The 10,653-nt window shown below is 39.8% G+C and overlaps 1 protein-coding gene across 3 annotated transcripts; it reads right to left on the bottom strand.

Moving 5' to 3' along the window:
- Positions 1–72: 72 nt before the first annotated feature.
- LOC308407225 (kelch-like protein 7) lies at positions 73–10,613 on the bottom strand. Of its 3 annotated transcripts, none has more exons than XM_080898764.1 (13): positions 8,842–10,613; positions 7,354–7,480; positions 6,939–7,041; positions 6,437–6,530; positions 5,418–5,542; positions 5,174–5,349; positions 4,854–5,028; positions 4,379–4,482; positions 3,732–3,948; positions 3,377–3,578; positions 1,167–1,264; positions 835–1,021; positions 73–470 (listed from the first exon to the last, which is right to left on the bottom strand). In XM_080898764.1, the coding sequence occupies exons 1-13, from the start codon at positions 8,919–8,921 to the stop codon at positions 404–406; spliced, it is 1,755 nt and encodes a 584-aa protein (XP_080754890.1). In that variant the 5' UTR covers positions 8,922–10,613; the 3' UTR covers positions 73–403. The 3 variants fall into 3 exon arrangements, with proteins under 3 accessions (XP_080754890.1, XP_080754891.1, XP_080754892.1); XM_080898765.1 differs by having other exon boundaries at positions 7,354–7,477; XM_080898766.1 differs by lacking the exon at positions 8,842–10,613 and having other exon boundaries at positions 6,939–7,036; positions 7,354–7,471.
- Between the last annotated feature and the right edge of the window lie 40 nt (positions 10,614–10,653).

Raw genomic sequence — 10,653 nt, 5'->3', positions numbered from 1 at the left:
ACTGTTTAATAATCACACACACACACACACACACACACGAAAGGAACTTACGCAAAGCAAGGGGGGGGGAAAGACTCCTACAAGAACATTTCAAATCATTAGCAAAGCACTTTTATTAAGTTAGTCATGAATCGATAAAAACAGCACATATCTGCCAAACATTTACAAGCAAGAGAATTTTTACTGCTAAACAAAGTTAAAAGAACATAACCATTCTGTAAACATGCACATTAAATATTGTGATGAGTAACCCTTTCAGTAGTAGGTCCTTGTGCAAATCAGTTTACTATTCCACTACAGGAATCCTAGGGGTCTCAAACAAGCATCATAACAATCAAATGTGTATCTTGTCCTATGAGGATGAGGCAAATAAAAACATTTTGCGGCTGCCTTCAATGAACTCTCATGGACCAACCGTGCAGATAATGCAGCTGGTGGAGAAAAAAGCTTGAGCTTTGGATGTTACCCACCTGAACACAAAAGAAATGTTTCAGTAAGAAGTTGAGCAAATAGATTGAGTGTTTACTGCTCAGACTTTATAGTAATGATGCTTCTTTTACAAATATCAGCAGTGGCTAAAGCATCATAAAATAATAAGGTAAGTCATATTAGGCACTACTTTTTACAACCCAACTGCCCAATCACTTATGTTGATTTCTAACAAGAATGTATCATTTTGTTAAAGAAGTGTAACCAAAATGGTTTGACTGACTGACATACATTTAAATTCATATTCATGAGATGTTTAGACATTCTGAAAAATAAAGTGCTGTCCATTTTTATATTTAGTTATTCATATAGTTTATGTCAACAGTATTTAGTTGATGTACCAACCTATTGGTTTTTGTGTGGTATTCTAGGACATTTGTGAGGCACTGTGCCCCTAGTCCCCTGCCTGCCAGCACAAAAATGACGTCACCGACAGGCACACATTTCACTGAGAGACTTCTCCATGGCATCCTTGAGGCAGCATGCCACTTGTTAGTGGTAATATCATAGTATTCTACTGAGTCAAGGCCACCTGGAAAACAGGGAATCCCCCCCCCCCCCCAAAAAAAAAAAAAAAACCCCACACACACACAAACATGCATTATACAGACCTACTAGCTATGGCCATCGTGATAAACTACAGTAGTACTTTGATTCCTTAACACCATTTTCTTTACCAGTTGACCCTTCGCCTCCAACAGCATAGATCTTGTTGTCGATAACCACTAGCCCATGGTTCTTCCTGGCAACCCTCATTTCATGCAATTTTCTCCACCTGGAAGGTTGTAGCAGAAAATAAATATAGTGTAGAGGAGAAAAAAAAAATCTAATGCGTATTCTTGAGAGTTTTATGACCCTCTGAATAAGCTTTTAAGGGAATTTATTCAGCAAGATTTTCAAATGTTTGATAATGACAACCTTGGTGCCGAAAACCGATGTCCAAAGCAAAGTGTCAAAAACCCTAAAGTTCCCGGAATTGTCATTGAAATCTGGTTCAAAATTAATCTCCAAATTCCATTGTTAAAATGTGCAGCTTCAAAGCAGAAATAGACTGGTTTACACCCACGTACAAAAACTATTCTATAATCAGTTTCTCTGCTTTGACATGAAGCCTTGAAAACCACCAATGGTTACTTATGCTATGCCCCAATTAAGGGGCTGCATGCTTCGGAGGCCGCATTTGAAGGCCGTTTATGTCACAGCCAGGCAATGAAGGCTGCTCCAAATGAGTCCTTCATTTCCCTGGACTTCGTGGCCCAACCTATCCCAGAATTCATAGCACCTCCCAGCCAATTCCAGTTTCCAATAATGGTGGAAGCTAACTAGTTGTAATATTACTCTTTTCAATACTTTATTATAAAAATATTATTAATAATATAAAAATACTTTTCAAACACTGCAATGGCGGAGGAGCCTGGCTAAAGAGTTTGAAATATTACAGTTCTCTTCCATAGTGTTCATTTTGTCGTTTCCCTTGCTCACCCCAAAAAGTCACAGCTGATAGCTGCCCCATCCTGAGCCTGGTTCAACCAGAGGGTTCTATCTGGTTAACAGGAGTTTTTCCCTTGCCACCAACACCAACTCTCTCCACTATGGTAGGATCTTTACTATATAAAGCACCTTGAAGTGACTGTTGTGATTTGGTGTTATATAAAATAAAACTTTAACTTGACAGAGTTTGTACCAACCAACCATCCTGCTCCTAGTATTTTATTAGCATTACTTAGGACTAATGAGAAGGTATTGGCCATGTAGCCATACAATCTATGGATGAGCTTATTAACAATCTTGATAATGTATCAATTATATAATTTTATTATATAAATAGAATTAAACTAAAAGTTCAGAAAACTTTACTTCTGACTTCGAATTTGGTCGAGATTTTTAGAAGATGCATTATGGTATTATTTTGAAATCCCATGTTTTCACAAGTTTTGGTGTCCTTGTTGACCACCTGCCGGGGTGGCTATAAGATCCACTGTGCACTGGGAGAAACCTGGAAACCATGTATTTTTACACTGGCGTCCACTGTGGCCAGTACAACAACAGTAACTTTTGTGCTTACTTATGCAAGATTAAAGCTACGTTCACACTGCAGGCGAAAGCTGGGAACTGTGTCATAACTTTCAAAGAGGTCCACAGCTGACCCACCTGCAAAAACAATACATAATATCAGACTAAAACTGCTGGGAAGACAACGTTGGAGAAACGTTAACATTTTATTTGTACTGTATAACCTGCAGATTCTGACAGAAATCTGCAACTATCCTTTGAAGCACCGCTCCTCTCTTAAACAGCAATAAGGATCATTATTAGGTTATTTACATTATTATGTAAATAACAAAATAACTTAAAGCAAAAATTGGGAAACATGAAGTCCGAAGTCTTTATATTAAGGGCCATCAGTCAAACAATATAGTTTGCTCTGGGTCTAAACAGAGTGCGTTGTGTGTGACGTCTTCTTTTGCGCATGCGGCCGCTTTGAGCGTTCACACTAGAGCGCGTTTGCTGTCGCATTTTATTTGTAGTGTGAACGAGCAGACAAAAAACAAAATAAACAAAAACGGATTTGATCAAAAAAAAAAAATTGGAATTGAGCATTAAGACCTGCAGTGTGAACGTAGCCTAATACTTCAGCTGCCACTTTTCTTTTATCTAATTCATCAAAATTCCAGCGTAATGCAGGAACACCATGCACAATCGCCAGTGACACTGGTCAGTCATGCAATAAAGTGGTATACATTTAGCTTTAACTTTGCTAGCCTCCTGATGCCCATTGATTCATACACCTCCTTTAAAGCACAAAGTCCCAAACATTGCAAACATACACAGACCAAAAAAAAAAAAAAAAAAAAAAAAAGCAGCATACAGAGCTGTAGTGACTCACTGTTGTGTGCTGGGGTCATAGACCTCACAGTTCCTGAGGACTCTACCAGAAACACTGTTGCCAGTCAGTCCTCCACAAACATAAATGAGCCCATTGGCCTCCACTGAGGCATGACTGCAGCGGGACACTAGCATGCTGGTGTTGACCTGCCATGACTCTGTCATTGTGTCATAACTTTCAAAGAGGTCCACAGCTGATCCACCTGCAAAAACAATACATAATATCAGAAACATATGCTTGCAGACATGGCTAGAAACTTTCCCCACTGATAACAAGTTATACTACATTCATAGCAAAACTATAGCAATTCACTGCCCACAGTCTCTTCAAGAGATACACATATCACCATGCATACCCGCTTCTGATCCTCCAGATGTGAAGATCTTGCCCTCAAAAACACAAGCAGACATGTTCTCACGAGGTGTTGGTGGCCCTGGCCTGGAGCATCTATTCCTCAGAATGTTGTAGAAGTCTGTGTGTTTGATGTGAAAGCTGTGTGAGCCACCTAAAATGGAGCCCACCCTATTCTGGCGTTTTGACAGTTTGCAGTTGATGCTCATCCAGCTGTAATCCTGAATGGAAAGCAATACCAACACTTGTGTAATGATTAGAACAGACCTGCTATTGTATGGAACTATTGAAAGAAAACAACAAAACAAACAAACACCGAAGATTAACCAAATCGTTATTCTACTAATGTGCACCACTATTTAGCCTCATTTACTGTTTGTTGCTTCGTGCTCATCTTCTCAATCTTATTTCCCCTTAACCTTCCACCAAAAATGGCTGGCCTGCCTTGAGCTGGAAGTCACTTTGAGAGTTTTTCCTCCTTATAGTAGGTTAAAGGTAGCTCATATGTAATCAGTGGGATTCCTCTACATTTACCTAAGGTGGCAATGTAAATAAGCATCAAGCAACTGCTAAAAAAGCACATACCCAAACGATATTACACAGTCTGAAGTGATGCCCCTGTGGCTAGAATTGGTAAATATTTGTTGTTACCTTGGGGTCAAAGTAGTAGCAGCGGTTACCATTAAACAGACCAATGCAGTTGTCGTACTTCTTGCGACGTGGTTGGCTGAGCTCTCCAAGGTCCCACATTGCACCTAAGGCAAAAAGCAATGAGGGTTTTTTTGTGAATGAATAGATCCATCTACACAGTGGAAAGCAATATCGCAACTATTTGAACTTTGCCTGTGTCACGTGACGAGCCAAATTACCAATACTGGCCATTTAGAGCAACAACATATACATACACACAAAACCCAGAAAATATTCCAGCAAAACCCTGGAATTCAATTAGCCACAATATTATGTTGAACATGTATAACAGGTTTTACTGAAATTCATCAGTTTAAACTTTTTGCTTCCATTGAATGATGCAGATCATTTCATTGGGAATGTTGGTTACGCCACTGTTCTTGCATGAATGTCTTAAACTTGAATTTGAGTGCAAGCTCTCCATTTTGCTACTCACGGGTGATCATCTGTAAACAGTGTGGGTTGTCCTGGAAGAGCGGCTCAGTCTTTACAGTTTCTGACAGGAAGGTTTTGGGGACCAGAGGTAGGCGAATGCACCTCAAAACATCCACAATATGCTGTTGTCTACTTGGGATGTTATACTTTAGCCAGCGCACTGCAGCATCATAAACCTGAATGGAGCAACATGTGGGAACAAAGGCTTTCTACAGTGTTTTTGTTTTTAAACTTGCTTTAGTTAAATTTCAGGTCTAGTTTGATTTCAGTTGGCTACATTTTTTTGTTTTAAATATAAAATTTTAGTCGACACTGTGGTACCTGTGTCTCACAGTAGACAGTGAGTTTGTCCTGGTGCAGTAGTTGCGCGAGCTGTGCAATGTCCAGATTTAGAAATTCATCCAGTCTGCAGACATCAGTAAAGTGGAGATAGGAAAACTCCTCTGCTGCTGCCTTCAGCTCTGGACAGTTCATGCGGTCTGAGAATACTGAAATGCCTGCAAAAGCACAGAACAGGAATCACTCAAAGAAATCCACAATGGCAGGTCTGTGTTTCTGTTGTTACCCAGGCAGTTTGTTGCATCAATCTGTCCAAAAATGAACTTCGCACACATCATCTTCACTGGTTCAATCTGGTACTGGTTGGCCACATTCAGCAATGACTCTGCATTAGTACTGTCCACTGTGATTCTGGGACACGGCAAAACACAAAGTATGAAAAAAGAAAACAATCTTTTATTGCCATATGATGAGTGTACTGCAAAGTAAGGTTAATGCACTAGTTATGTTAAGGCTTTCTGGTTTAAAAGTGAATAAAAATGCCATGTTCTCTCCTATTCTTTTGTTTAGAGCCAAGCATTTATAAAAAAATAAATAAATTTAAAAATTTTAAAAAAAAAAAGGCTTGCTCTTAATCCAGTGCATTTGTCTGGCAGAAACCTTCCTTATGCCTTTATCTGCATGAACCTGTGTGTGCTGTGACTCAGCCACAGAAAAATGATCACACTTAAGTTCTTGTGAAATATCTAAGGTTTTCATTCCATGGCCAAGCATTGCACTATTTCACACTTTTCAGCAGAAGAGAGATCCTTTTTCTTTCCCATATAGCTTGAAAATGGTGGTCTGCTTAATAATGTGGAACATACTCTTTAGTAGTTTTTCCCCTCTAATTAGGCTCACCTGGTAAACTAATAGTCACAGGTGTCAGAGATTGATTTTAGTGATCCAAAGAGCACTGAGACACAGTGCCATCCATGCATTTAATTGAAAAACATCATATCTAATCTTTATGACACCAAATACAATTTTCATAATAATTTGGAACGCGGTGTAGGGATTATTCTGTGCAGAATAAGACTTGTGACACGTCAAAATCCCATTTTATGTGAGTGCACACAGAGTCTGAAGCAGAAAGCTGGCTTAAAAGAAAAAAACAAAACAAAACAAAACAAAAACTGCTAACCACTATTGTGATACCCATTACCACTGACTGTAGTTTTAAGCTTTGTCAAGCCAGTTAACACAAACAAAGCCTTATTGGGTTCAACTTGCTTCACAGTATAGCCCTGTTTTAAACACACTTACTGTGAGGTATAAATATATTCAAGCAACAGCTCAAGAATCTCAGGCTCAACACTCCTGAGCTCCACCTCAGGAGACACAGACTCCTTCATTCTGGCTGAAAGTGAAAAGAAAATCAAACAAACAAATAAAACAATTAACAACAATTAACAGAACTACATCAACAGCCATACGCGTTTCAGAAATTAGCCATCTTTGTTGAAATAAACCATTGAGCTTTTGTGTTTGAAGCCAAATGCAGTCCATTTTGTTAAATGAAATGTATATTGTGAATTAAAAGGAAGGCAAGCAAAACCAGAGTCGATTTACCATTATGTTTCAACTCACACAGTTACTTAATTTTAGTCTTTACAAGATATTTACATTTTGGCTCACATGGTTCTTTTTCTATTTTACTCAACCTGAGGGATGCTCCTCTGATGTTTCTCTGGAGACAGTTTTGTAGTAAGGCCTCAAGGCAGAGTATTAATGTGTGTTCTTTTGTGTAGTTTTGTGTTATCCTTACTGGTGAACATAAGTCTGAAGACATGGCTGGCTGCAGCTAGCACTGCTCTGTGTGCTGCAAGGCGTTTTCCCTGAACCACAAGGGTCACATCACAGAGGCTGCCCTGGAGAAAATCAGTCATCAAAAAGGTGTACTAGATAGCAAGTTCAACTTTGTCAAACTTTCCTTGTGTTTGACCTAAAGCCTCAGTCAGAGATTACCAATGTAGCGACGCCAATTATTTAGTCGGGTAAATCAGAGTTTCCTGTGTTACTTTTGTGACACAGGAAATTCATCAGTAAAATAACATCAGTATGCGTCGCTAACCCGTCAACCTTGCTTTGTACTACAAAGCACAAGAACCAAGACGGGAACAACCACAGTCGTGCCTTTTGGCAGGATTAGTCTACAGGCTTTTGTATTCTTAAACACCCACCTGTTTTCTCACGTGGTTAAGGAATCCCATGTAGTTGGTCAGACATGTGCGCTCTCTGATGGCACTTTTTCTGTTATTTTTCTTGGCACATGATGAGGAGGCCATCATCCCATTTATGTCGGCGCTACTGTCAGAAGATATGTTTCAGTAAACAGTTTCTCTCAAACTCCTTCCCTTCTGCTGCTCTTGAACCAGGTGAGCAACACTCAAATTTCCTCAGACATGCAATATCAAAGATGTCGATATCAAAACACAAACTTGCTTTCACAGCACTACTGGGCCACTTGTTACTTCCATGTCTGTTTTATGGATGCAGGAGCTTGACAGGTTACAGAGAAGGAGATGCCCCAACAACTTGAAAAGTGAGACGTTCTGGAGAGCACTTTCCAATAGCTTTGTTTCTTGTTCTAGCTTCTTTTATCCCCCTCCCTTCAGTTCAAACACACATAGTTCAGGAGAAGACTAGCTCTTAACTGCCTCCAGTACCAGTACAAATGACGTTGGCCCCCAACAAACAATGTAGAAAACAATAGTTGGGTTGCGGTCACGTGGTTCTGATGACGTGCGGAGGCAGCGCGATTTTTGAGTGGAGGGCGGAAGTAAACATGGAGGACACTGTGGAGAGTCAGGAGAGCAGCTATTGTGCAACTTTAGACCCCGTTTCTCGGGAGAGATATAAACAGATAGTTAAAAAATATATCGGACGTGATCCGTATTCTTTGAAAATGTCCGAATACACCACAGAAGTAAAGGATTTGCCTACTATCGAGGCTGTGGATATCACCAACTACTTGGTCCTCCAGACTTCTTACTACACTAGGCAGCAAATGAAAGCTTTCAAGAGTCTGGAGGCGTACAATTTTTTTGTCAGCGGGTGGGTCCACAACCTTGGAACAAAACGTCTCCGTGATGGATACAATTTGGTGTTTGCAAGGGTGAGTGTTTGTTCTTATATTGCTTTATCTTAAACACGCTAACAGTTAGCGGTAGCGGCTTTAACGTCAACAAACATGCCACATCCTTAGGACTTCGTTAGAGTGACAGTTGTTTGTTTCAAGGTAAACCATTCTCAGCGGTCTAACGAGACACCTCTGAAGACTTGGGTAATTGCAAAGGAGGATGGAGAAGTGATTGCAGCTCATTGCAATTGTATGGCAGGGTTAGTAGCCTGTTCTCCACTGTCACTAGGCTCAAATCCGGGCTCTCAGCCGTCTGTTGCATATCCAAAATCGCCTCTGCACATCGATGCTGTTCTGCCTTAAGCTTCATTCTTTTCTCTCGTTTGAGAACTGATTCCGATCTGGGTTTTCGTTCGTAGCCGAGATTGACCGTCGGAGCCCAGTCCTCCGACTCTTCGTCATCCAAAGCACTTGGGCAGCCTATAGTCCCAATCAAGTCAATATTAGACTACTAACTTAAAAGCACTAAGTAAACGAGAATTTAACGACTACCTAATGCTAATAAGTTCGTTTGCAAACATAACATTACCTCTGACGAAGTGGTCGCTGCAGACACGGGCATTGGCAGACTCTGCTCCTCCCGACTGTAAACGTAAATTTAAAATCCATTTTTTCCTACGTTTTTCGGTTAGAATTTTCCATTTTTCTCCTCTTCGTTGGGCTATTTTTGGTACCCTAAAATACCGTTTATCAGTTTCTCTGGTCGACCTACTGGAGCATCCGTAAACACAACAGGACATAGGCATTTTGCGTACTGTCTGTCTGTGATTTTGCGCTTATCTTTTTCACTTCCGACCGCCAGTCAAATTTCGCGCTTTACGTCGACGTCACGTCTACGTCAAATGAAACCTAGCTATTAACTAATTTTTGGGAGAAGTCAGCTGGAAGGTAGTGCCAAATCCTAATTACATAAAGAGCAATGAAATAGCCAGACATCACCTAGCAAAATACTTCTATTGTTTTGCTATGTTTGATTGGGTAGGACCTTCAAAGAAAAAACAGTCTACACAAACACTTGAATATTAGCTGGCATGCTATCCATTGCTAGCATGCCAGCTAACTCTAACTGGCAGACAAGAAGAAACGAGGGAGGAATACAGGGCACGCGCACCACAAAATGGCGAATTTAATGGTGGCTTTAAAAAGCAAATCAGTTACCTACCTGCACCCGATCTCTCAGATCAAGTGCAAGAAAGCAAAGCTCACTTTTATACTACAGGAAGTCCCGCTTTGTAAGGGTCAAGGCCGTGACCTTGTTTACATCCGTGCCATACTTGCCACTTTTAACTCAAGAACACTCAAACTGAGCACGAGGCCCGGGGGCGGAGTCCAAGTGTTGGCGTTACTGCATGGAACGTGAACGTTGTAATGTATGCACGAGACACTTTAACATTCCACTGGCACAATGTACATTTTCAGACTTTAAATGTAAAATTTCCAGATTGTTTTATTTAATATACTTAATGTTTATAATTAACTATTTACTGTATATAATATCCTGTTTATGCACAGTAGTAGAGGACCGTTTCAGTGCACGTCGTACTCTAAAGTCTAGTAAACTCTAGTAAAACTATGCATGTGACAAATAAAGAATCTTGAATGAACTTGTGGCACAAACGGAGCAGCCTTTCCGAGTGCTCTTCTTGGAAACTGCGGGAAAAAAACAAAAGAACTAAAAAAAAAAGCCAAACTGAAAGAAACTAGATTTAAGAAGAGATTTGAGTTCAGATTTGTGCAAAAACTGTTCATTTTCAAGAAAAGGTTATGCTGTTTTAGCTTAACATATTCACTTCATTCACCCTCTCTGTTTATATGCCACTATTAGAGTAGAATAAAACAGTGTTTATTTCTAATATGTAAATATAGCTAAAATAACAAGAAAAAGAAAAACTTTGCAAACACACAAAGACGTGAAGTTATCATGAATATCTCTACATCCATACGTCTATACTCAAAGGAGTAGAATGAAGTTTACACTTACTTATTCCTACCTCTTTACTAAAAATTCCATAATTTGCAAATCAGTGTTCAGAGTTTGACATATTATCCATTTAACTAATAGTAATCATTAAACTCTGTCTATCCCATAGTGTGCCATTTCTCCCCCAGTGTCTCTCTGCTCTCCTCTCTGTCACCAGCCAATTGTGGTAGATTTCCTCTCTGAGCCTGGTTCTGCTTGAATTTCCTTCCTGTTAAAATTGAGTTTTTCCTTCCTACTGTCACCAAGTGCTTGTATATTGGGCATCTTCTGATTATTGAGGATTCTTCTTAATACTATTATTACCCTAAAACACCACAATGTGACTTTTTGTGAATTGGTGCAATATAATTAAAACTGAAC

The sequence above is a fragment of the Rhamphochromis sp. 'chilingali' genome (genome assembly GCF_963969265.1).
Source record: "Rhamphochromis sp. 'chilingali' genome assembly, chromosome: 12".
NCBI lineage: Eukaryota > Metazoa > Chordata > Actinopteri > Cichliformes > Cichlidae > Rhamphochromis > Rhamphochromis sp. 'chilingali'.
The sequence above is the reverse complement of the archived record's forward strand: the minus strand, read 5'-3'. Positions and strand labels throughout refer to the sequence as shown.

Coding starts and splice junctions, on each gene's coding strand:
- LOC308407225 (XM_080898764.1), bottom strand. CDS start 8,921: ATGGATTTTAAATTTACGTTTACAGTCGGGAGGAGCAGAGTCTGCCAA. Junction 7,481..8,841: donor CAGCGACCACTTCGTCAGAG/GTAATGTTATGT, acceptor ATCTTCTGACAG/TAGCGCCGACATAAATGGGA. Junction 1,022..1,166: donor TGGAGGCGAAGGGTCAACTG/GTAAAGAAAATG, acceptor CCTGTTTTCCAG/GTGGCCTTGACTCAGTAGAA.